The 25,345-nt window shown below is 42.3% G+C and overlaps 6 protein-coding genes across 13 annotated transcripts; 4 read left to right on the forward strand and 2 right to left on the reverse strand.

Annotated features, from left to right (window-relative positions):
• The first annotated feature begins 1,254 nt into the window (after nucleotides 1–1,254).
• Nucleotides 1,255–2,900, forward strand: LOC9645547 (phosphoribosylformylglycinamidine cyclo-ligase, chloroplastic). The gene is made up of 8 exons (XM_002969746.2): nucleotides 1,255–1,581; nucleotides 1,659–1,753; nucleotides 1,801–1,902; nucleotides 1,957–2,016; nucleotides 2,061–2,233; nucleotides 2,300–2,411; nucleotides 2,464–2,622; nucleotides 2,676–2,900. Exons 1-8 carry the CDS (start codon nucleotides 1,275–1,277, stop codon nucleotides 2,835–2,837), a joined length of 1,170 nt encoding a protein of 389 aa, XP_002969792.1. The 5' UTR covers nucleotides 1,255–1,274; the 3' UTR covers nucleotides 2,838–2,900.
• On the forward strand, nucleotides 2,833–5,086 carry LOC9645548. Of its 2 annotated transcripts, XM_002969747.2 has the most exons (10): nucleotides 2,833–3,188; nucleotides 3,258–3,345; nucleotides 3,405–3,518; nucleotides 3,575–3,657; nucleotides 3,720–3,840; nucleotides 3,910–4,004; nucleotides 4,052–4,117; nucleotides 4,177–4,270; nucleotides 4,333–4,477; nucleotides 4,686–5,086. In XM_002969747.2, the coding sequence occupies exons 1-9, from the start codon at nucleotides 2,839–2,841 to the stop codon at nucleotides 4,447–4,449; spliced, it is 1,128 nt and encodes a 375-aa protein (XP_002969793.2). In that variant the 5' UTR covers nucleotides 2,833–2,838; the 3' UTR covers nucleotides 4,450–4,477; nucleotides 4,686–5,086. The 2 variants fall into 2 exon arrangements, with proteins under 2 accessions (XP_002969793.2, XP_024530593.1); XM_024674825.1 differs by lacking the exon at nucleotides 4,686–5,086 and having other exon boundaries at nucleotides 4,333–4,624.
• Nucleotides 4,532–6,017, reverse strand: LOC112346262 (cyclin-U4-1-like). Its single transcript, XM_024674826.1, has 2 exons — nucleotides 5,148–6,017; nucleotides 4,532–5,023 (listed from the first exon to the last, which is right to left on the reverse strand). The coding sequence occupies exons 1-2, from the start codon at nucleotides 5,588–5,590 to the stop codon at nucleotides 4,675–4,677; spliced, it is 792 nt and encodes a 263-aa protein (XP_024530594.1). The 5' UTR covers nucleotides 5,591–6,017; the 3' UTR covers nucleotides 4,532–4,674.
• An 11,217-nt stretch (nucleotides 6,018–17,234) lies between these two features.
• On the forward strand, nucleotides 17,235–19,511 carry LOC112346231 (G-type lectin S-receptor-like serine/threonine-protein kinase SD2-5). Its single transcript, XM_024674644.1, has 3 exons — nucleotides 17,235–17,702; nucleotides 17,859–18,141; nucleotides 18,247–19,511. Exons 1-3 carry the CDS (start codon nucleotides 17,235–17,237, stop codon nucleotides 19,509–19,511), a joined length of 2,016 nt encoding a protein of 671 aa, XP_024530412.1.
• A 58-nt stretch (nucleotides 19,512–19,569) lies between these two features.
• LOC112346252 (uncharacterized protein At5g43822-like) lies at nucleotides 19,570–20,992 on the forward strand. Of its 4 annotated transcripts, none has more exons than XR_002992348.1 (6): nucleotides 19,570–19,701; nucleotides 19,742–19,848; nucleotides 19,911–20,090; nucleotides 20,211–20,323; nucleotides 20,405–20,680; nucleotides 20,769–20,992. XR_002992348.1 is itself a non-coding variant. In XM_024674750.1 (6 exons), the coding sequence occupies exons 1-5, from the start codon at nucleotides 19,570–19,572 to the stop codon at nucleotides 20,446–20,448; spliced, it is 576 nt and encodes a 191-aa protein (XP_024530518.1). In that variant the 3' UTR covers nucleotides 20,449–20,484; nucleotides 20,540–20,992. The 4 variants fall into 4 exon arrangements, 3 of the variants coding, with proteins under 3 accessions (XP_024530518.1, XP_024530517.1, XP_024530516.1); XM_024674750.1 differs by having other exon boundaries at nucleotides 20,405–20,484; nucleotides 20,540–20,992; XM_024674749.1 differs by having other exon boundaries at nucleotides 20,405–20,992.
• A 2-nt stretch (nucleotides 20,993–20,994) lies between these two features.
• On the reverse strand, nucleotides 20,995–24,984 carry LOC9645550 (homeobox-leucine zipper protein MERISTEM L1). 4 transcript variants are annotated; one of them, XM_024674732.1, is made up of 13 exons: nucleotides 24,888–24,984; nucleotides 24,361–24,832; nucleotides 24,231–24,308; nucleotides 23,940–24,161; nucleotides 23,774–23,891; nucleotides 23,526–23,714; nucleotides 23,054–23,470; nucleotides 22,894–22,990; nucleotides 22,618–22,814; nucleotides 22,388–22,562; nucleotides 22,040–22,311; nucleotides 21,895–21,990; nucleotides 20,995–21,813 (listed from the first exon to the last, which is right to left on the reverse strand). In XM_024674732.1, exons 4-13 carry the CDS (start codon nucleotides 24,041–24,043, stop codon nucleotides 21,406–21,408), a joined length of 2,073 nt encoding a protein of 690 aa, XP_024530500.1. In that variant the 5' UTR covers nucleotides 24,044–24,161; nucleotides 24,231–24,308; nucleotides 24,361–24,832; nucleotides 24,888–24,984; the 3' UTR covers nucleotides 20,995–21,405. The 4 variants fall into 4 exon arrangements, 3 of the variants coding, with proteins under 3 accessions (XP_024530500.1, XP_024530499.1, XP_024530501.1); XM_024674731.1 differs by having other exon boundaries at nucleotides 22,618–22,824; nucleotides 22,894–22,995; XR_002992347.1 differs by having other exon boundaries at nucleotides 21,765–21,813; nucleotides 21,895–21,962; nucleotides 22,618–22,824; nucleotides 22,894–22,995.
• Nucleotides 24,985–25,345: the final 361 nt, after the last annotated feature.

The following is a 25,345-nucleotide window of genomic DNA, read 5'->3' on the forward strand; positions in this document are numbered from 1 at the left end:
CCAAAGGATGTTAAGAATATGAAGGCTTGGTGTGCTTTGTTACTTGTGCCTGTGAGGAGTTTAGCCAAACTTTCCTTAAGTTTATAATTTGATACTTTAATTAGACTTTGCATAAGTACATAAAGTTTGACCTTGCAAAAATTCCTCTATTAAATCTTGAATGTTCGCTAGGTTTTCTGTCAATTCCCATATTGCTTAACATAGTGGAATTCTCTTCCATTTTACATGGAACTCCTATCTTTGTTGCTTGCCTTTGTGCACATCCCTCTTCCCGTTAGACAACCTCGAATAAAAGTCTTATTTGGTCTTTGTGAAACAAATCCTTAAGTTCACGTGGAATATAAGATGCATCTTCTCCATCTCTTAGGGAAGTCAAAGGTGGTAAGCCATTTTACCAATTTAAGCCTCAATTTCAAAGGGCTTTGCAAATTTATTTAAAAAACTCAAGATCAATTCATTTCTAGTACTATATATATATATATATTTACTTACCTTTAAATCAATTTTTAGTTGATCCCACTTGGTATCTTTAAGTTCTTAGTGTTCAGCCACACCTTCTTCCCAAGTTAAAACACTATATCTTAACACTTTTGATTCACATATTTAATTTGTCTTTGTTAAGCCCATTTCAAAAAATCCCTCTCTATATTCTAAATGTTAAGTCTTTTCGCCTCCTCCATAATACTCAGCTATGTTAAGTTTTATAGAGCTTTCAATAGCTCATTTATTGATGACTTCCCATGGACTCACGGTGTGTAATGGTGTGTAACTTATGGGCGGCATCACGATTGTGAGATGAGCTACTTGTATTTCTGGGTCAATGAAGGTGATCTAACAAGTGCAAAAACCATGATACAAGAGCTGACATAGCTACCAATGAAGATTGTCACAATCCAAAGCTGCATTAGTGGTATCACTTGTTTCTACATGAATTATCTACTGGACATGTGAGCTTGGGGCATTCACAGGTTGAAAGATAATGGGGAATGGGTTACTATTTGAAAAATGGTACCACTGGAGTTCCCAATATTTTTGTTAGCATCCGTGGACAGGCATCGTAGATCAAGCCAAAGAGAAAGTTTGATTTAAATTGGATTGTGGTGTAGGGAGTGATAGATCAAGGCAAAGAGAAGAGCTTGATCCAAATTGGATTGTAATGCTCGAGGATAGCAAATATAAACCTATAGTTCTTATCAATAGGATTTATGTTTTTCACCTTAGGTTTAACTATAAGAACCAATGCAGGGGTTTTAACTAGGGCTTTAGTTTCAGGAATGGAGAGCATTGCCGCTGGCGGTGCGTGCTCGCTGTCTCAACACGATCCCTGCTGCGCGACTGCCAGTCCCAATACGGCCGCTCCATCCTGCGCTCGGCCGATCGTCCAAGCAGGCAAGCAGCAGCAGCAGCGATTCTTCCCATGGCGGGGCGCGATCCGGAGTGGAAGGCGTCCGTGTGGCAATGGTGGGGCGGGGCTAACCTACAAGGATGCCGGCGTTGATATTGATGCTGGAGCGGAGCTCGTGAGGAGGATTGCCGCCATGGCGCCTGGAATTGGAGGCTTTGGAGGATTGTACCCGTTTGGTACGTATGTTTGGTATGCTTTGCCTTGTATCTATCCATAAGTTTTGGGTTTTGGATGCTTTTTTCTTTCTTCCCAGGAGACTCCTATCTCGTAGCTGGAACTGATGGAGTCGGGACGAAGTTAAAACTTGCATTTGAGATGAGCAAGCACGATACCATCGGGATCGACCTGGTAGGCAGATTTTCCTTGGGAAGGATCTATAGCTGGTTTTTCTAAAGGTTGCGATGAGTGTAAACGACATTGTTACTTCTGGAGCCAAGCCGATGTTCTTTCTGGATTATTTTGCGACAAGCCATTTGGATGTGGACATTGCGGAACAGGTAATTGTTAGTGCTTTTTTGAGTGGACTGGAATAATCTTTCGTTTTTGAATAGGTGATCAAGGGAATCGTTGAAGGTTGTCGTCAATCTGATTGCGCACTACTGGGTGGAGAGGTACGATTGGCATGTATGAAAAGCTTCTTACACGTTTTTCTTAGACAGCAGAAATGCCAGATTTCTATGCACCGGGAGAGTATGATCTGAGTGGCTTTGCCGTCGGCAGTGTCAAAAAGGATGCGGTGATTGATGGAAGTAGGATAGCTGCTGGAGATGCTGTGGTCGGGCTTCCATCTACCGGAGTGCACTCGAACGGATTCTCTCTCGTTCGGAAGTACGTACAGTGTGTCATTGATCTTCAAACTTCTAGTTTTTAATTTCGTTTCAACTTTTCTTGCAGAATACTTGCTAAAAGCGGTCGTTCATTGTCAGATGAACTACCTGGAGCAGGACACAGTCCATTGACGATAGGACATGCTCTACTCGCTCCAACAAAAATATATGTGGAACAGGTTAGAGATTTTCTTACATTTGTTGCATGTCTCTTATTCGTTTGTTGCTCAGGTTTTGGATATCATTGCGAAGGGTGGTGTCAAGGGCATTGCTCATATCACTGGCGGCGGATTTACGGACAACATTCCAAGAGTGTTTCCAGAGGGTCTAGCTGCGGAGGTTAGAGTTGGTTCTTGGACTGTTCCACCAATCTTCAAGTGGCTTAAAGAGGTGAAATCATCCTTGTTAGTTGTATACTTTACTTGACGCTCTTTTTTCGATAGGCTGGAAATGTGGAGGAAGCTGAAATGTTTCGCACTTTCAACATGGGAATAGGAATGGTTTTGATTATGGAACAAATGGCCGCGGAGCAAATTCTCAAAGGAGATGAGCCCGCATTTCTGTTAGGCCAAGTGATAAACGGCGAAGGAGTCGTCTACAAGTGACATGGAAGTCTTGGCTAAGCCTCTAAATATCGAGGTTCGATATATGATTTTCCATCAACTAAAGTGTGTGCTTAATGAGAACCTAGCTATGGCTACCTGCGCGTCCGTCCTGAGGGCGCTCAGCACTGGTGCGGTAAACGAAAGTAGCAGTCTAGTCCAGTGTAGAGGCCCCCATCTGGTGCAAAGTACTCTTTTGTGTTCTCAAAGTAAGGTGAGACGAGCGAGCAGAGTGTATGCGAAGTTTGAGCGCTTCGAGGGCGGACGGGAACAGGCTGTTGTTGTGAATAAGCATGAAGCAGAAGCCGAAGAGCAGGAAAATCCTGATGAAGACGTGGAAGATACCAGTGATAGGTTCGTGTCTCTGGTTTTAGATTCTTTGTTGTGGCCTTACCGGGTTTTTTTTTCGCTTCACTTTGTTAGTGTGTTCCCAGCTGACTTGGAAGGTGCTATTGAGCAGTCTGCCGAATCCACATCGCAATTCCTCTCAGCCGGAGGGAAAAGAGCTCTCGTAAGATATTTCCTTTTGATAGTTTTTTGCAGTAGGAGTGATGGTTTTCTTGGGGATAGGTGGAGCTCTCCCTCATGGAGCTGGAGAACTTTGACACTGATGGCGCACAGCAGCAGCTCTGGGACTGCTCGAGGCTGTTTGTGAAGTCGGTGCAGAAGCGTTTCCAAAACCAGGTACGACTTTTGACGACTCTTTGTTTGGATCAAACGTGTTCGCAGCTCGTGTGCAGAAAATAAAAGCTATCTTTCCTGACATGGGGGCCGCTGCGTATGTGAAGTTCCAGTGGAAGGATGAAACCATCAAGTATGGAAGGTAGAGCACCATGTTTCTGACTTTTTGGCAATGGACTGACTAGTTCGTAACTCTGGCTGCAGTCTAAATGATCGAAAACCTGTGACGGATGACGATGACATCATAATGCTGATTGCTCCCGATCATCAAATGCTGGATCAAGTTCAAAAGATTGCGTACTCCCTTCTGGACGATGACGATATGGTAACGTTTTCTTTATTGTTTTCCCGCATTGCAATCTCGGCAAGCCAACAGATCTTTGTTTGATGCCAGCAAGAGAAGCCATTGATAATGTGGAACCCCCAGCTTTTCAGCGGCGACGTTGGTATTGGCCTAAACGTTCGTAGAGTTCGCAACGAATTTTTAAGGTACAGAAAAAGAAAATGGAGAAAGATATTTTGGAACATCTTTGCAGAACCTTTACAACTGTGTACTCGCTAAAGCCTTTGCCTACTGGCGCCATTTTTAAGAGATACCCCGGGTATGATTTGCTGCCTCTCTCTTCTTTTTCTGTGCTTAAGCTATCAAGCTGGTGTGCAGGCTTTGGAAAATCTTTCTGGACGATAAACAACGACCCGGCCGCTACTTGTTCGCAAGGGAGCAAGCTAGCAAGCCAGACGCTGAAGACCTGGAGGTTTGTAAACTTTTAAAGCTTTTCTACGCAGTTCCAGCAAGACTTAAGCGTGTTCTTTGTAGGCCATCCTACTCCAAGGCTCAGCCCCGGGAGACGAACCGCAAGTACCATCGTTTCTCGCCAACGCAATGGCAACCATGTCATATCTCGGTCGATTCATGAGATCGCTTTCCCAGTGAACAAACATACATACATGCATACATCGAGGTAAGTACTTTCTTCTACTCAGTGTCCTTCCCCTACACCTATGGGAGAGGAAAATAAAAAGAAAGGTAGTGGTGCTGACTCTTGCAGAGTACTGGTAATGGTACAAGGTTTTTTTGTTTCTTCCTAGTTAGCTCCATCTCTTAGCTCTTCCTAAAGTCAATGCCAGAGGAACTAACAGCACTAGTGTGTTGTGTTTGTCAAAATCCAGCGTAGCAGCTGCATCGATTTGGCAGGAGGATTTGCTGCTGCGGCTGCGGCTGCTGCTGCTGCTGCTGCTCCGGTTTGTTCTCGGCATCGCTACCTTGCTGGCGAAGATCCGTGGAGCTGTCGTCACTGTCGAGGAGGCGATGGACGCCGCAGCAAGTGGCCAGGACGAGCGCCGAGCAGCAGACTACTTCTCGCTCCAGATGCGAGCAGTAGCTCTCGAACATTGTCACTGTTACTTGGAGGCGAAAGTCGAGACGAAAGAGGAACTGTAGCTCCAGGCGATTCATCTCCAGCGTGCTCACTCCCCCGACTTTGGCGTAGTACGCATTGTTATAGTACCTGAAGCAAGAGCCACAAACTTTTCAGCCAAGAATCGCAAAAGCATTGATCGAAGAACCAAAAGTTCCAGAAAAGCTCAAGAAACCCAAAAATCACCTACTAGAGAGGAGGAAAGAGAGCTTACGCATCATCAAGGAACTTTGCGGCCACCATGACGCTGGTGATGAGGAGGCGATGGACGTTGAGCGAGGTGATTGGAACATCCGGCTGCTGGTGGATGAATCGATCCATGTACGCATAGGCGACGACGAAGCACGCAGGGCTACAGTTGGCGTACTTGAAAATCCTCTCCAGGTACTTCTCGATGCTGATGGAGGGCGCCCTCAATCCATGGAAAACCGTGAGCTTGGTCGCCCCCCCGCCCAAATGCCTGTGGTTGCGCGCCACCACTCTCTCGAGCAGCGATGCCAGGACGGAGATCACAGTCGGGGGCCGATTCTCCATCGCTCGCCCGCTCAGGGAAGAAGGGGAAGAAAAGGAAGAAGAAGTAGACCCTGACGATAGCAATGTCGTTGTTCTCGCCGTGGGTCGGCTCCCCAGCTCGCGATCACACACCACATCCACCATCTCTCAGCTAGAATCCCTCCTTTGCTGCGCTGCTTCTCTCTCGGACTCAAGCAGAGTGCTCACAGCGAGCTCGGGCGAGCCAGAGAAGGCGAGAAATGTGGATGGAGCTCTCGCTCGCGATCGCCCATCACATTGCCACTCCCGGGGAGAGACGAGATGGAGGAACTCTCGCCCACGCGCTCTCCGCGAGCTCAAGGAGAGCCAAGAAAACCCAGTGAGAGAAGGCCGAAAGAGGAAGAAAGTGACATTGGAACGAGGGGAGTTTTTAAAAAAGACAGCTCAAGCCTAACTGGTGGCCAGCCACCGACACGTCGGCGTGCGGGGTCGGTACGAACCGGGTTACGCCTCCGTACGAACCACAAATCTCCTTTTTCCAACTCATTTTCGATTTTTTTTTCTTTCTTTTCTCTATAATCTCGTTGTTGTGGAATGCTGGGCTGGATCCTGTGGTTGCTGACTTACGGCAGAAATTGGCATCCTTGCAAAATAAATTCATGATTGGTCATGCAGAAGCTTCAGAGCATCTTCACATCTTGTTTTGTCATGGCTTGATGTTCTTCTTAGAGAAATAAAATACAAGAAAGATCAAGCTCTTGTGGTGGTTATGTGTCCATGGACAAAACCAGGGAATCTCTGCCAAAACACACTGCTGCTGATAGACATTGATGTGCCAGAAAAACCCAATATGCACGTTTTCTCCATTCCATATATATAGCTTATTAATACTATAAGTGTTTAGTTTCCATATTACCTTTAAATTTATTAATTGAGACGATTCATGCTTGGATTTGCAATAGAATATTATTTTGTGAAATTTTCATTTAGATATCTGACAGATCCTATTAGAAAAAAATCAAAATATAATAGAAAACTTTATCATTAAGATAAAAAAATTAATCTGCAATACAAAGATTTGAAATTATGGAGAATAATGGATGGATAATATTTTAAAAATAATTTAATATATCTAATACACTGTGTTTCTGGTTGGTGTAAGAAATATATCAAAAATATTCTTATATATTCTAGAATATTTTTGAGCTCTCTAATTTGTTTGTAATCAATATTTAATGTTAATACCTTTGTTATAATAGACTCCAGCATCAGCCCTAATAAGGAGTGTTGCACACTGGTGATTCCATAGAAGCACCTTGAGATTGAAGATTGCTTATATTCTAGTCTATCATAGAAGAGCTGATGAAATGATGTAAACTACCATGACTTGATTGCAAGGTACTAATGATGGAAGAATTACCCTTCTAAGTTAGGGTGGAGAAACTAAATGGAATCTTTCATGGGGTGTTCATCAATCTTCACTTGCTGGACATTTCTCTTATTTATGCTAAAGTATCATTAACATAAAGAGCAATAAGCACAAAGGAGGCCTTTTAAAATAAAGATTTGAATCTGTATCTTCAACCACTTCAAAAGTATACTCTATATCTTTTAAATGAAGGATGACCAAGCCTAAAATGCTATAAATTATAAATACTAGAAGTAGTGATTGCAGACTAACTTGTGAAATATCAAGGATATAAAGGTGATTTTGTCATGGAGTATATGACAAAAGATGACCATGTAAAGTAAAAGAGCATCCACAAGAATCAAAAGTTGGTAAATTACCCATATTACAATATGAGTAATAAACAAAAGATTAGTGTAAAGTGATGGAACATGAAAAATGCTTTTGACAAAATGAGTCACCTTCTGCTATGTGGCATCAGAGGCAATGATAAGAGTAAAAGAAGAATTAATAATTGACAAAGTGCTAATAACATAAGCATAATTGTGTTTAAAATCCTCAATAATAAGAGGATGAATCATTGAGAGTAGCATATGTCTGTTATTGTTTTCCATTAAGACTAGTAGTCATATAACTTGAGGAAGTTGTCATAGATAAGGATAATATGAAAAACTGAATGAATATAATCTGGACACTAACAACAAATTTGGGAAGCATGTCTAGAATAATGACAAAACCCAAAAGATTAATAACAAAAGTATGCTATATGACGAGATTGACCAGCAACCACTGTTAGAATGACCATAGGAATAAAATGAATCTTGTGTAAAAGAGAGTTGCTTATTTGAAATATAAGCACTAGTAGAAAGTGATTGAGAGTAAAGTGCTAGAGTAGAAATGTTGAAGGAAGATACTAAAGAAAATGGTCATAAATGGGAGTAAGAGCAATCTTAAAAGTACACTAATCATTTATCATAACCATGATAGTAACCACATTAAAATACTCTAAAGGAAGAATATTCAAAAACTGAAGTGATCTTTTAGGGTAAAAATCATGCCTATTTGCTTTAAAAGATCCTTAAAATGTTTAATATGTCACTCAAGATCAATGTCAAAAATATATTTGAGGGATTTAAATTGCTCTTTCAAATAAAGAATCTCTGTATCAATCTTCTAACTAAAAGATCATGAAGATATGACTAAATAATAGTAGCAGAAGGATGGGATAAAACATTAATATAGATATTATTCTGAAGAGTCAACAATAAAGTAGAACAAACATAAATATCTTTCTTGAGCTTTCCCATATTTAGAAATGCTTTGTACAAAAGCGACCATCATAAGTCACTAAGTCTGTTGGCCATGTTGATTGTTTACCACATAATCAGTATTAAGCATTGACCACACAAACAAAGATACAATAAAACCCACTCCAACAATAACAACAGTCTATCAATATAAATAAAATAATTAATAAATGAGCTTAAAAAAATCAAGAGAGCTCAACAAAACCTATGTTTTAACAAAAGAGCTTAATAAAATCAACATTCCAACAATGAAGCTCAACAAAATTAATATATCGATAATCCTTTATATCAAACCATATAAGAGTAGCTAACTAAAGAGCTCAACAAAATTGACATTCTGACAAGGAAGCTCAACAAAATTGATATTCCAACAAGGAAGCTTAACAAAATCAAAATGTTAACAATCCTTTACATAAAAAAAAAACCATACGTTAGTAGCTGACAAAAGCGATCAACAAAATCAACAATCTAACAATTACTTTAACGATATTGATCAACAAAAATTTTGACAAATTGACAGTCTAACAATCTTTGGCAACAATTCTTTTTAATAATCTATTTCAATAATCCATTCTGATAATCCTTTTTGACAATCCTTGTTAACAGAACAATAATGCTCTTCAATACCAAACAATACTCGAAATGTGGTATATATGTTCTTAATCATCAAAATTGAGGATAATTTAGCCCTACACAAAAGCTACATGTTCCAAGATATTCAAATTAGAGATGTGAAAGAATTCAGAAAATTCCCACAACTAATGTAGTCATTTGGACAAACAGAATGATTGAAAATAGTATAAACCTATGTACTTCTAAAAATCATAATCATGGCTTTGGGTATAAACTCTTTATCTAAAGACTCCAAAGACTCTTATGCTGCTCTGTAACAGGTTGATTGGATCACTGCTATGATACCATGTTATCTTGATTGAATCCCTAATGCACAATCCTTAATTGATGTGGACTTATATATATATATATACATATATAAGGAAAACATGTCCAGATATAAAATAGATCCTTATATAGACTAACACTATGTTCTGGTGGCCGTGCCCCAAAGATCCAAGGCTTATGCCTTCTCACCAACCTTGTCGCTGCAACCAGCATTGTCACTCTCCAAATATCCTATCCACATATGTGAGCCAGCAATCCACTCCTCATTCCTCATCCATGAAGTTACATGGCCCAAAAAAGTAGGCAAGGATCATTGAGGCTACATACTTCTCATAAACATGCCAATAAGACAAAAAAGATTAAGCTCTTTGATCAGCACTGGATTACTTTGAGTGCTTTGAGCAATATGGTTCTCTCCTCGAGGCTCTCGTCCATGAAAGCTGGAGGGTATGGAGGCATCAAGTGTACATAGATAAGGTTGATCTCAGAATAAGAACCTTTACTTTATTATCATCTACCTTTCTGTAGAAATCCTCAAAAAATTTGCAAAAATAATAAGAGTTATATGTAAGACATAAGACAGGAACTTCAACTAATAGTTCATATGAACCTTTATGGTCTTAATATATATTTATTAACGATTTAGCAAGTCCCCAGTTATTTTTCACCTGGGTAGCATTATGCACGAGGTTTTGATATTCAGGAAAGTCCTCAACTTTTGGCAAATTTCTTAAGATTAAATTGGTGTAACGATAGGAATGCAAACTTGGTTTGATGAAAATGCACAAGCATGTTTAGCTTAATTTAGTGTTGCCATTTCTTTTCTGGCCTCCAATACTTTTCTCGCCTACCAAAGAGAAAAATCACAAAAGCTTTCAAGAACACGCAACATTGCACAAACCTTCTAGAGGATGATTATCCATCCATTCCTCTTCTGGTGTCTTCCAGGTGACGGGAGCAAAGTCCACCAGCATCTGCTCGCAACTTTCGAGAGCCATCATCATATCTGTCTCACCTAAACAACAAGAGCGCTTTCAAATTATGAAGGATCTACAGAGAGAAGTGACTGACTACAAACTCTTGTAGTTCGATTTCCCCATTTCCTCCAGCATCTCAGCAATGGGCACGAGCTCCAATTCCCTGCCCTTGCTCGTTGTAACCGCTTCTTGGTATTGCCCAAGCTGAGGAGCCACCACAACTCCAACAAGAAATCAAGAAAAACAGGAGCTCCCAGCTCAGTGACAGCTGAACACGGCATCATCACCCCCTGGCCAACTACGACGCCCACTGTGACCAAATATTTCCAGCTGCAAAGCCATCGCTTCACAGCCATGAAGGTGGCAAAGCTTAGATTATATAAATTGCCTGGAACTAAAGACGCTGATCATGGTGGCATTGTCGGCTTGGCCGCCTCTGCTGTTGTTGGACGATGGCACAACACACCCGAGCACTGTCCAACAGGTTCCATTCGGCCTGATGAGAGTCGCCATCCCCATGCGGCTTTCAATCCCCGGCGGCTGAGACAATCTGCGAGAGCCGAGATGCACCGAGCCGATCATGCTCCCCACCTTTTCTTGCAGAAGAGGTGCGTACGTGACCTTCGGCGGTTTTAAACACCAGCCTATAGTCATGTTCCTTCTTGTTCTGGTACAAGTCCTCCTTCATGGCGTTACTTCTAGCCACATCCATCCGATGGCGATGATCGAGTTCCTGCTCCCTGGCTACCATTCGGGCAAACGCTTTGCCCACTTTCGTTTTGTGGAATGTGTCCGTCTCGCTGCGATGGCGCTTGCCAGTGATGACAAGAAGAGGCCGTCGCCCAGCTGTGCGTGATTTGGCTGCAAGGAGAGCAACGAGGTGATCTGATCCAGGGACATGACCGGGTTCCTTGAGCAGGGCCAAGTCAGCGGCACGGCGGGTCCAGCCCCCAGTGCGCTGCAATGCCATCCAGCATGACGTGGCCTCCATGCTTTCAGTTTCTTTCTTTTTTTTAGTTAAAATTTCCACTTAACTTTTGTTAGCGGCACCATGCGCCCGCGTACAGAAATCATACGAATGTTGCTGTGAGGTAAGAACTTTCTTCTCTTCTCTCTGGCGTTCTTTGGAGATTCTTATGGTTTTTTTTTTAATGTTCTTCTAGAGTTTCTGCACACAATGCTACAGACGGTAAAGCCAGTGTGGGCATTTCGACTCTCCCTTGGGATCGCCCAGTGCTGGGGACTGTGCCTCGTGCGTTGGTAATACTTTGCTTGTTTCGCAACACGTTTGTTTCACAAACTAGATCTATCTCGTGGTCACAGCGTCAATGCTAGTTCTACGCTACATTGTTGATTCCGGCTAAACTCCTGTAAGTCCAATTCGGATCTTGTTGCTTAAGCTGTCAGGATAGTGCTGGGAGCTTTCCAGGCCTCTTCTGGTTTCATTACGAACTCATAAGTGGTGATCAAACAGGTGCAGTGATCAATTTCGAGGCTACCGGACCTGGTATGATTTTTGTGCCGGGCAGTTGAGCAGCCAAGATTCAGAAAGCTTCAAGAGGTAAACAAAATAAATACTTAGCTTTAATCTTTCTCAAGACATCAATGGTGTTCTTATTTCTAAAGCGCACACCAGAAAACTAATTATCTCACTCCACAACAATTTCTCATCCATAAACTGTCTGCCAATACTTTTCTCGCCTCCAACTCTTCTGTCGCCTTCAAGTCTTGTCTCTCGACTTCAACTCTTGGCTCGACAGCAACTTCCCTCTGGGAGCTTTCCCAGCTCTCAACAGTCTAGTCTTTATAGACTTTCCAGCCTCGGCAAACTCTGTACCATATTCAGAAAAACATTCAAGAACAGGTAAAACGAAGACGCATTGCACAAACCTTCCAGGGGATGAGTATCCATCCACTCTTCCTCCGGCAGCTTCCAGGAGACGGGAGCAAACTCCAGCAGCATCTGCTGGTGGCTTTTGAGAGCCATAATCATATCCGTCTCATCTAAAATACAAGTGCTTGCAAATTACCAAAAGAGCAATAATTACGAACTCACTCTTGTAGTCTGATGTCTGCAGTTCCTCCAGCACTTGTGCAATGGGCGTGAGCTCCAATTCCCTGCCCTTGCTCGTCGTCACCCTTCCTTCTTGGTAGAGCCCAAGCTGAGGAGCCACCACAACTCCAACAAGATATCCAGTTGATTTAAAATTGGCATCATACGACACCCATGATGAGATCCGGCCACACTGAGTAGCTGCTCACTGTGACTAAATATTTCGAGTCACAACACCATTTCTCCACACACATGCAGGTGGTGAAACTTAATTGAGGGAGCCATCAACTGGCACGCCACCAAATCGTTGTAAGTAGCACTGATTCTGCATTCGAACCACGGAGCATCACCACATGCACTATATTGCAGTTAGGATAGATTTATCACTTAAATATTTTTCTCGTGTCATATTCCATTTCCACCAATAAAATATAAACTTCTGTAACAATAACAAAGTGAGCTCTATAAAGGATGAAGTACTTGTGGGAATTATGCAAACAACTAGATGCTTTGCAAGATGACCTTTGTCCTATGTAGTGTATTTAACTTGGAGGCACAATAACTATTGACTCTTTTAAATCCTTGATCTTGCCAACATATTGAATGCATTTGTGGACATGGAAGAGCTGAGTGAGGGGGCAACTTCCAGGAGTATAGCCTCCACGAATTCATTCTATCTGCTTTAGTTGTTGTTATTGATATATCAAAGCTTCCAATTTACTCACTAGTTGCTACTCATGGCAATTGTCTCTATAGTAGAGGCAAGCTAAGTATATATGGAAGCCAGCTTTTGGAAGACTTCATCACCGATATATAAAGAACAACACTTAGGAAAAAACATTTATTATCTTCACTTCTAATATTGTGATCATTTTGGCTTTGACACTTATGAATATTTGAGACTTTGCACCTTGTAACACTTTGAAAAATATTTGGACCTCACACTCACATTTCTAAGCTCTCGTTATCAACATTGTTTGTTACTACTGCTCTCTATAGACACAATGGACAAGCCGTTCATCATGGTCTACCTCATCAAACTCTGTGATTCCAATGCTATCTAGGAGTTCCTTGTCCACCAGACAAATCCTTTACTCCTCCAGGCCACAAAGAGTGCACAAACCCTTGTAAATTACACACAAATGCCATTTGAATCAAATGGCTTCAAGCATAGCAAGGACTCAACAATCTCTCCAAGTTTCTATGCATTGCTCTTACAACCTATACTTCCACAAGCACATTGGCACCCTTGTGAGGGATGGGAACCCAAGCATTTCCCCCTAAAAGCCTCAATTCCTTTATGCACGAGGCCCATCTACACGTGGTAATAGCATGTGTTGAACTCTTTTAAATGTTGTTGGCTTAGGCTGATTCAGATTTTTCTAAAAACTGCTTTAATGAGATCTTGCTTTGTCTTGAGAGATATACATACTGTGTTCTTCCTAAAATGATTTACCAGTGCTTTGGCAATCATCTACTTATGCCTTGTTCCCACTTCCATTTTACCCTTACAATGGCACTTGCCCAACACTCCCACTGTCCAGCCAACCTAAACACAATTCCTGTACATAAATTGATGTCATTTTTTGCTGAGTTGGCCCACTGGATATAACCTGAGGGTCAGATTTATGCCCTGGTAGGAGAATTTATCTAAGAGTCCTTGTTTGTGAAGTCCAAAGCAACATCCCCACAATGAATAAATGATCCAAAATCTAATCTAGGAGACTGTGAAAAGTAGTAGTAGTAGCAAATTTGCATGGCAAGGTGGATCTTTGTCATGCATCACACCCCTGGTGAAGGTTCAACTCTAATTTCAGTTCTGTTAAATTATGTTTTATAATTACAAATTCTACAAAAAATTATAAAAACGAATTTGTCATACAATAATTTATTATATGTGTATAATTTGTCTTGGTATAATTTTAGTTAAGGTATCAAAACAAAGTATCAGTGGTTAAAAGTATACATGCAACAATTCTTGGTTTCTTAATAGTAGTGCTATTTCTGTTTATTATTATTTATTAATTTCGAAGTTTATAAATTATAAAAATATTTTATAATTTATAAATAGAAGATTAATCTTATTGAAATCAACCATTAGATAGTAGAATAAACTAGAATATATTGAAATATATTTAGGAAAGTTTATAAATTATAAATACAAGATTAATCTAAAGGAATAACAACTGTTAGATCATAGAATATTCCAAAAATTTTAAGCATGTTCTAAGTATATTCACTAAAAAGTTTGCTATGTGTTGGATGCAGCAATGTTTGGTATGCTTAATAGTAGTGTTATTCTTATTTATTGATTCTATTGGTCAAATGGAAATTTATAATTATAAATTTTTATATAATTTATAAAAAAGATTAATCTTATTGTATATCAACCATTAAATAGTAAAATAAAAAATAATATACTAAAAAGTGTTTAGGAAAATTTATAAATTATAACTGCAAAATTAATCTAAATGAATGACAACCGTTAGAAGGTAGAACATCTTAAAAATCCAAATATATTCTAGGTATATCCACTACCCTTATAGGTTTGCTTAAGAAAATAAAAAAATGACAAAAAATTGAAACTAAACTTAACCACTTCCTCTAAAGCTAGCCTTTGACTCTTAAATTAAATGCTTGAATCCATGTTTTTGAGGCTTATTGACACAAGTTGTAGTCATGGCCCTTGCAAGAAATCTTCCAAGCCCTCCAATGACCTCTTCTACTCCATTGGCTACTGCTCCAAAGGTATATGTAATATTAATACATATACTAATCTATCACAATAAGGAGGAGTTGCTGAACTTTTTGGGCCACTAGATCCAGCCGTTTAATGGGGGATAACTGTAAAGGGGTTATTTCTTTAACCACGTGTTAGCGAATAATCATATTGATGTTTGCTCCCGGCCAATAGGAGGCAGCCAAGCTGCGTGGGGTGAGAGAAGAGGTGCAGTAACACGTGTCACATGCAAAGTGTACTGTCCCTGTCATGGGCATCAAGATCACTCGAGCAGCAACAGCAGCCCAAGGCCTTGAGGAAGATTTGGTGACTAGAGTAGGATCGATCATCCTCCTGGTGGTGGAGCAAGGTGTCACAGCATCTGGATGCGCTGCTTGCCTTGTTCATTAGCCATGGTGACAAAATCTTCAGCATGGAGATGCAATCAAGCAGCGAAAGAAAAACTATAGCTAGGTTATACTTCTCAAGATCATCTCCCAGGATTGCCAAGAGCTTTTCAGGAAGCAATGCAAAGAGCCCATCATCAAGAAATCCATTGAGAAGAGGGAATTTTTGCTAAACCATTTGAATTGGAAAAGACACATAACTGCAATTTTTGCTGGTGTGATTTTGCTCACAACTCCTATATTTGTGGCCAATGCTCTCATGATATGCTCCTGTCTTTTGAAAGAATGTTGGTAATTTTATTCTTTTCTTTTGTCCTTCAAGAAAGACAAGTGTTGTTTTATTTATTTTTCTCTAGATTGGAGCTCACTCGATGCATTGCAAATCCTTTGTGCTCGCAAACTTGTAATGATCAACTTGACAAGACTAAGTGCCAAGTAAGTCTTGAGATTTTGTGTAAAATTTCTTTTGGATCAATCAATTGTTGTGATTCAAGAATACTTTCAAATAAAATATGGAGACATTTTTTAGAACAAAGTGGTGGATGAATTTAACAATTGCGCAGTAAGCCACAAGACAAGGGGCATTTCCCAGTCCCACCACCCTGGGGCTCGTGAGTGTTGGGAATACTAAGATAATGTATGCAATATTTGATTAAGTAGTAATATTTTAAAATCTTTTTCCTAATTGTAAAAATAGTTTATTAGTACATAATACTATGGAATTATAGTTTTGATAGCATATATATTTACAAAAGATTTTGTTAGTAATTATTTTCTCGACTGAATCTGGGTAGTAATATATGAATTTTTCTAAAAACTTATTGTTTTATATTCTAAGTAAACCACATAATTAAGTAATGTCATGCTAATAATAATGAGTAATTATTATTCTTAGTAATTTTTTTCTTAATATAAGTTTATCTCAAGTAAAAATATAATTTATATATAACATATTATTAATAATAGAAATTTTATTTTTACTTTTTTCTGGTCGGGTAATTTTCTAAATATATTCATATTTCCAAATAATAATTTGTATTTAATATTTTTATTAATAAATATTTATTATTACTTTTATCTGGGAATATATTTTGTTCTAAATATTTATATTATCAAGTTTACAAGAATTGATTTTTGTGTTCACCTAACATTTGCTGGGCATAATTCCCTCAATTCTTCTTTCAAAGTGAAATACAATATTTATTTTGATACTATTCCATTTTTAGTTTTTAATATAGCAAAATTATAACAATCAATATAACATATACTGGACAACATATGCTAACTAATACTAACTTTTCTTTATTAACAGAAGGTCTAGAAATCTACCCATGAATGCTTCTTTAGCCGCAGCTGTACATTGTGGGATAGAATTAGTGCGCGCTGTAGCTGTGTAATCTCATGAGTTCTTGGGAATTGAATTTCAGTCCAAAAGTGATTGGGGTAAAATTTTAGGGCTCGATGGTTTAAGCTTCAGGTCCTTTTTCTTAACTCCTCCGTTGTTAGAAGGATGAAATAAAAAAGTAGTCTCGGAGGAAATCGAGACAAGGCAAATAAAATCTTCGAATATGCTAATCGCAGTTTCAGTTTGAGCAGCTCTGACAACGATGGAACATCTGGTATTTCTTGAAATTTTTGTTCACTTTCCATAGTTTTCTCGCCTGCTTCGACGTACTGACAGTCATATTGCTATATATTTATCTTTAAACGCCCAGTCCGGCTGGCTGGGATGATACATCGTCTCGTTCTCGGCTAAAGAATAATTTATCAGGTATGCCTTATAGATTTTGCAAAAAACAAAAAGAACAGAAATAAAGAGAAGAAAAAGAAATAGCTGGTTTCTGATTTTCATATTGTTTAATTTTAGAGAAGGCATTTGGCGTTGCCTGCGTCTAAACACTTGGTGAAGCTTGTAGCCGGCACTTGCCTTACCCCAGTTGCTATGCCATGGGCAGCCCGCCGGCTGAAACTCTACGTAAGCGACAAACTCGAGCCAACTAAATGAATACAAGGCACTGACGCTGGGGTTTTAACAGGGATGTTCGACGCACCCATCAAGCTTCTGCTTGTCATACTTCTCCGCTTCTGCCCCTCGTGCAAATGTCTCATCGACATCGGGTTTCCAGGCGATCCTGAGATTGTTGTTGACTCGAACTTCAGCTGGACGCTCAACGGGGACCTCCATCCGTTTCTCTGCCAGAATTTATCCAAGCGTGCCTTCTCTGCGGGTTTTACTGGCAGCAAAACAGGTCTCTTCTACTTGGCGGTGTATTACGTGAAAGCAGGCGGTGAAAATCATGCCAGCGAAACCAGCGCAGTGTGGAAAGCAAACAACGGAAGGCCGGTGCCTCTCGGTGCAAGTTTGAAGCTCCAAGTCGATGGAAACTTGGTACTCTACAATCCTGACGGCACCGAAAGCTGGTCGACTAAAACGTCTGGACTTGGTGTGGCAGGCATGCGGCTGAATCATACTGGAAACCTTGTTCTTTACAGGGAAGATGACCAGGTTGTGTAGCAAAGCTTTGATCATCCTACGGATACTCTTGTACCTCACCAGCTGATGAAAACGGGGATGAAACTTGTTTCCAGCAGTCCCGGTGGAACAGGTGAAGGATACTTTTCATTCGAAGTACAACCTTACGCATTGGTTTTGTCCGCTCAGTCGCCTCTGCAGCGCTATGGAGTGTGGAAGTTCGACCAAGAGATTGGTTTTGTTGGCGTCAACTCTTCGAGCTTCAATGTCTACAACAGGAAAATGACAGTTATTCAGTCGGTAGCACTGAGCATAGTCTACAGTGTGAGGAGAATACAGCTCTTCTCTACTGGAGAAGTGGTTGCGGACATCGACTGGGACATCCTCGATCTGACCAAGTTCTTCAATGGCTGGATTGGCTGGGATCTCTCTTATCGGGGGGTCTGCGGAAGATACAGTATGACCAGGGAAGGTGAGTGCCATTGCATAGGCTTGAAGTCTGACAAAGGCACGTAAACCTACTTGGAACCAGTGGATTCTTTGGACGGCACACTTGGTTGCCGTCTTTCTCATGAAGGGGACATAGCTATGGAGTACAGGTTGGTGGCAGGGGATAAGTTCTACGACTACTTGCCGCTCAAGTTCATGCAAGGAGCTATCTTGTCACAGGCGGACTGCCTGGAGACGTGCTTGACGAATAGTTCGTGCAAGGCAGTTCTTTTCGAGGACAACAATAGGACGTGCTTTCATCTCACGGAAGTTTACACACTCAACGTGACAAGAGCTCCAGCGTTCTCGGCATTTATCAAGGTGAAAACCGGGGAGTCTAAGTTGGTAGTACACAATGCCAAGCATAGCAAAGCCGGAGTCCTTATAACGGCAGTCCTAGGGATTGCTGCGCTCACAGTGACAGTCATCGTATCAGCGGGTGCTTATTGGAAGAACAAGGTTGATTTCTACTTCAAAAGCCGTCGACAGCGCTCGCAGGCTATAGTCTCTGGTGCTGCACAAGCTCCACGTCCTTTCAACTTGAACGAGCTGGAAATGGCCACGAGAAACTTCAGCAAGAGGATTGGCAGTGGAGGATTCGGCACGGTTTTCGAAGGATCTCTGTCGGATGGATCCAGGATTGCTGTCAAGCGCCTTGACGATTCAAACCAAGGCGAGAAGCAGTTCAAGGCGGAGGTGAGAGCCATTTGCAACATCCATCACAGAAACTTGGTCAGCCTGAGAGGCTACTGCTCGCAAAAACCACACCACTTTCTGGTTTACGACTACGTCCACAATGGCTCGCTCGATAGGTGGCTCTTCGACAGCAGCAAAGCGAAGAGCCTGGATTGGAACCGGAGGTTTTTGATCGTTCAGGACATAGCCAGGGGCCTCGCATATCTTCACGAAGAATGCAGCAGCACAGTGCTCCACCTCGACATCAAGCCTCAGAACGTACTCCTGGACGAGAGCTTCACGGCAAAGATCTCCGACTTTGGACTGTCCAGGATGCTCGGAGGCGATGGTAGAACAGACAATGCGGTGACTGCGATCAAGGGAACTCCAGGATACATGGCTCCAGAGTGGCTGACACAAGCGAAAGTTACAAAGGCACTGGATGTCTACAGCTTTGGGATTGTGGTTTTGGAGATTATCACAGGCCTCAGTGCCGTGGATGAGAGGATGAGTAGGCAAAATGTATCAAGCACGCTTAAGGTGGTGATAGATCAAGGCATGGATAGGACCAAGAGAAGCCAAATAGAGAATTTGATCCAAATTGGATTGTGGTGCACGAAAGTGGAGCAAAGCCAAAGACCTTCGATGGTGGAAGTTGTCAAGGTGCTAGAAATCTAATGTAGTTCATTAATTATTATCTAAGTTAATATTAGTTTAGTCTTGGGAATTTGCCCTAATGGAGAGGCTCGTGAAAAAATATGAGCAGCGATACAAGAGAGCCAACGAATGTCTGGCGCGATGGAATACCTCGCAAGCTAAGTTGCTGGGTCTCTTCTCCAATGCGGCGGCTGTGATCCAGCGTTTCCCGGTATGGTTTTAGATTTCTTCCTGGTTGATTTTCTCCATAGCTTCTCCTGTCCAGGGATTGTTTTGAGGAATTGGAAGGGAGGGATGATCTCGTCGGGAAACAAGCCGAGTCGCTGGAGAAAATCTTGTCCATCATGCGTGAAACACTGTAAGTGATTTGCTCTTGTTTGTGTGTCCGATCGATCTTTTTGCTGTTTTTTGTCATTCAAGGCTGGATCTGGAGGATGTTTGCAAAGATTTTGAGAAGCTGTGGCGAGACGCGGCCAATCTTTTGAAGAACGAGAAGCCCAAGCCTACAAGGCAGCAGCTCCAGCAGCGTTTTGGTTCCCGGCCCAGTCTAGAAGATTGCGTCAGTGGACTCAAAGAATTATACGCCATGCACAGAGACGAGTAAGCTCCTCAATTTTTCATTTTTTCTTTGGGTTTTTTTTTTTTTTTGGCAAGTTTGCCTGGGTTGCCAAAATACTTGTTTTTTTTCTTCAGGAAATGTTCTAATCGAGTGCTTTGCAGATATGCTCTCAAAGCCGATATTATTTCCAGTCTGACTTACGACACAAAGGCAAACGATATTGCTGCAATGCAAACTGTTTTGGCGGATCAGCCCAACCTTCCTCCGGACGAAGGTACCTTTTTTTTTATAAAAACACAACAAGAGAAAAATGAAAAAAAAAAAAAACAAAAACTGTGATTGTGAATTGCCACAGTCGAAACAATTTTTAATATGGTATTTGCTGGAGGAGGACGCTAAAGAACAAAAAGAAAGAAGAACAAATCATATACAAAGGTACCCGTTTGAGCTTAAGAAAATTAGATTCCCCGAGGCGACGAGTTCTATCTAGGACCGATCAAATCTTTTCAATAGGGAGGTTCCAGTGATCCACTCGGAAAGGGATGGGAGAACCGATAAATTTAATTCCCCGTATTCACTGGAGGGGGAAGAAGAACAACCAAATATATTGGATCGGATTCTCCTTGTAGAGGTACTTTGTGAGGTTACAGCGCACCAAAGCTCATTTGGTTTGATATCTCGAGTAGTAAAAGTTTGGTAAAGGCTCTCCTCAAACGCAGGAACAAACGGGACGATTTACTTGGATCGAGCTTTTGGAGCTTTGTAAGGAAGAAGAAGAAGAAGAAGAAGATCAGAAGACAGACAGGAAAGGGATGGCAGAACAAACATGACTGTGTATCAAATTTGTTTCTTCCTGGCTCTTTGCGCTGTTTTATTGTGGTTGACACTATCCCACATGGTCCTCTTTGAAATACAAGGCACGGGACGAACAAAAATTCTAAAAGAGACAGCAAAGCTATCGTTGAACAGTAGAGAAAAGAAGAAAAATGTGCTGATGAGTCCGTAATATCTCAGATAAAAATGAAAAAAAGAAAAAAGAAAAAAAGGAACGATGGATCAGAAAAAGGAGAGTCAATACCCGAACCATTAGCCTTGCCTGGTCTGGAAAAACGGAAGTTTGTCGATGGAAATATTCTGGCCAGAGGCGAGGAAGGATCGTCTGTGGTGCGCTCTTGACTCTGTCCTTTTTCTTTCCCGTGTGATGTTTGTGAGTTTTCTCCTCCTCTGTTTGTCTTGAATGCTGCGATCTTCACCATGCCTGTAATGCCTGTACTAGCTCTTTCTCTGTCCAATCCGAAAGCTATATCGAAACCACTGTAGCTCTTTCTCTGTCCAATCCATGCTCGAGACTGAAACTTAGCAGCAGCCGAGAGCGGTCTTGATGCGTTGCACGGTGCTGGAGATGAGGCTGTTGACAGTGGCCACGGACTCCAAGTTTAGCTTGGCGGTGGGGACGTTGCTGACTAGTATCTGGAAAGCCACCGTGAGGAGAGCGCCGCTGCTAGAAGAAGAGCTTGCCTCTGCTAGATCAGCAGCACCGCCACCGCCAGCACCGCCACCCTCTTGCGTTGTACGTTGAGATACTGCTCCATCCGGTGAGATGGCAAATCCTGACGGTAACAGCGCCACGGTGGCTGGATCCCCTCCTTGCATCACCAGATTCATCGCCGGAATATCTACGGGAGCGTAAACTATGAGCGAGCCGGATGCATCGGTACAGCTCTCCTGCAAGATGAGCATGTTACTCTGCGACGTATTCAATGCCTGCCGTAGTAAAAAGGAGGCAAAAAAAAAAAAAAAGGTTAGTAGTCGTCCAAAGCTGCTGCTTTTAAAGTGTGTGCTTACACCAACGCGGAGGAGCGAGACGACGCAGCCCGGGTCTTGGCCGGTTGCAACTCGTGCTATCTCCTGGACTGCACCACCGTTTGAAAGGATATCCCACTAGAAACGTAAATGTCATTTGTAATGAGGGACAAGAAGCTGGGCTTACCTCGCTTCGCAGCCTCTCGTCCCGGAGGAACTCGAACAGGCGCTGCGAGTTTACCGGCACCCACAGGGACGTCGCAGCGCTGAGAACAATGCCGGGAGGTTCACCTGGATTGTTGACGCTCTTACGAGTCATTACGCGGATGTCCTCTTCGCCGGCGCCAGAGAGCGTGGTCCATGTGTGTACAATCGAGGCACTAACACCGGCGCAGTAGTTACTCGTCATGCGCTGGGCAAGGAACAGCATGCTCCGTCGACCATTTGCATTTGGAATGACTGCAACCAAAAGGAAGAAAAAGGAAAAGCAACACTTTAAAGCTTTAGGTGGCAGGACAAATGAATTCAAGCATACCACCCAGATCTCTAGCTGATATGTTGTTGGTTAGCATGATTCCCAGCCTCTCGCACTGACGCTGCAAGATGGCGAGCCATCTCTTTGCGCCGAAGGCCGCACCACTGCACACCAGCCCATGATATATGTTTTCAGTTTGGCGGTGATCGGCTTCTATGTGTTGCACTGCCGTCACCTACAGGAAGACCATGCGAATGAAACTGTACAGGCTCGAGAATAGCAAGACGAACCTTTGAGTATCCATTTTGCAAGTCTTCGATGAAGAAACCAGAAGGACGCATCCTGCACCGCAATTGCGGGGCCGGATTATCCCGAAGGCCGTCGATAGAGACGTCAACAATCGCCCACACGCGTTCGGAATGCTGCTTGCAGTACCTGAGAAAGAAGAACTCCCGTGTAGGAACCAAAGGCGAAAGGATTTGCAATTCTGCATACAACTATCGGGCAGTTTTGCTTGATGTTTCCAGCCTCGAAAAAACAAAATGTAAAAGTCAAGACTTTCTCACCAGTTGCAGCGCGTTGTTCCAATTGCCGCCGACGCCAGTTGTGAGAACTTGCGTAGTAAAAGCTCTTGACACTATGTTCGAAAACATGTCGACCCATCTGCCCTGCAGAACCTTGGAATGGTTAAAAAACTGCGAAAAAGACACACTCGGAAGTACTCACAACGTTCATGATGGTATCAATCAGCCCCGCTGCATTCATCATGACCAGACCAGTCTCTCTTGATGCTTCTGTTTCCATTCCCATCAGCCTTGGCCCCAGACCTCTTGGAAATTGTCTGAAATACTCCTCCTGACTCAAAACTTCTTTTGTTCCATCCACACTACTCCACAGTGCACCGTCTGTTTCAGCTGCAACCAGCAGCAGCTCTTCCATCGCAACTATTGCAAGCTCTGCGATAACTGGTTTCTCGGATTCCGTCACGCCGCCCGGTCGACTAGCCATTTCTAGAATGGATGGAACCGCGACGGAGTCCGACGTTCCAGTTGCAGTGATATCGAAGGGAAAATCTGGGAGAATGTTCAACGGAATGGCCGATCGAGTTATGTACTTCGCTACCAAAGCCGACACTCTATTCAGCTGCATCAAAGACACGAAATTCAGCGTTTCGACCAGGCAGGATAACATTGCTCACCTCATCTCTCAGACGAGCATTTTCAATCCGGAGCTGCTGCTCGGTGAAAGACATCTCTCCTGGCGTAAGCTGCCCTCCACATTTGGGACAGCTCGCATCCTTCAGGGCCTCTCGCAATGCGATGTTCTCAGTTCGCAAGTTCTCATTCTCAGCTCTTAAAATGGAATTGTCTGCCCGTTCGTGATGAGCCTGCAATCATGGATCATCTTCTGAACAAGAAAAAAAGCACCTGATGGCAAGGCAAACACCTTCATCTGAGTACGTCGATTCTGAAACCAAAACTTGACCTGTCGTGGTTCAAGTCCGAGCTCTCTGCCGAGTTCTTGCCTTTGTTTCTCATCGGGATGAGGACACTCCTTAAAGAACCTGTGGAAAAAACCCGTAAATGACGAGAATTCAAGCTCATGTACCCACATCTCCAGCTGCCGTGTTTGCTGGACGGTGTGACGATGATATCTTTTCTTAGATGCTTGCAGGTCCGACTGATCTTCGAAATCATCACCAGAAGCACCCTCCATATCTCTCTCAGGTTTGGTTTCATTACTCTTCAGCAATGAGCTTCCTGTTCAGCCTGAATTCCTGGAAGCGCTTTTGAGATGCTCACGCACAGCAATTCTCTTGCATTGCCATGGAATTCTGCACAAAATCCCGTCAATGACATCTTCAAATGGAGTGCATTCGCCATGAATTGCCACCGACACTGACCAGGCCCCGAAAATTTCTAAAGTTTCTCTCCCTAGTGCCTTGCATCAGTCTTGTTTCATGGATCTGAAATGGAAGAACCTACAAGAAACACTATCGATGTCAGCTGAGATAGTGCACTAAAATCACTTACAAGTTTTCTGAAGAGCCTTCAACGAGCCGCATAAACTTGAAGCCAACAAAGTGCTTTAAGACAACGGAACCTTCGGCATCTTCTGGCACAAGAAGTAGCGAGAGAAGCGAAGCTCAAGAATGAATAGGGAGGAGTCCAGTAAGAGCAGCGAAGCATAGCTGGATTCTATGTATGAATATGAAATCGAGGTACAGGGGCCCATTAAGAAGGAACAGTTGTCCAAGAATACAGAAAAAACAATGCAAATGAAAAACTAGAAAAAAGGCTTGAGATTCAAGTATAAAATGCCAGGAAAGGATAAAATCATGTCATGAGCGGCATGTTTTAAGCGTCTGTGGTCAGCAAAGTGAAACATAATCTTGACTTCCAGAGGTACGATTTGTTAAGCTTACCGGGGACTTGCTCCCACCCCTTAATAGAGTCGGTCAGAATATGTACCGCAAGTCTTTTGTTAAACCCGTCTAGACTTTCTCTGCAAGAAAGGTACTGGTGAGGAAAATGCAAAGAAAACGCAAAGGAGGCAGAACCTGTTGATATTGTGGTGTTGTGGGCCTCTATCTTGACCTTTGTTTTGCCGCATTAAGCTTTTCTTTCTACTTTTCTACCCCCGACTGTTCTGGAACGCTGCAAAAAACACCGTCGCCATTTTCTTCCTGCCATTTTGTTGCCTCGCATACAAAAGTCAGTAAAACCACCAGAGAAAAATGTCGCAAACCTGATTGAAAAATTAGTCTTAGTGTCAATCTTTTGCAGCTTTGACACTGCAAGAGCACGTAGAGACTGTTCCCTGCCTGCCCTGCACAGTCTTTCACCTTGCACTGGTCAATTACACAGATAGGAAGCCTCTACCATCTTTTGAGCAGCTTAAACTACTCGCTCGAGCTTAGCGTTTTGGCCTGTGCAAGACTTCTGGAGTCGTCCTTTTCAGCCAGTGCAAGCTCAACCGACCCCTCTGACTTTATGTTACGTAAAAAGCCATCTTCTG

The sequence above is a fragment of the Selaginella moellendorffii genome, unplaced genomic scaffold (genome assembly GCF_000143415.4).
Source record: "Selaginella moellendorffii unplaced genomic scaffold, v1.0 SELMOscaffold_13, whole genome shotgun sequence".
NCBI classification, from domain to species: domain Eukaryota; kingdom Viridiplantae; phylum Streptophyta; class Lycopodiopsida; order Selaginellales; family Selaginellaceae; genus Selaginella; species Selaginella moellendorffii.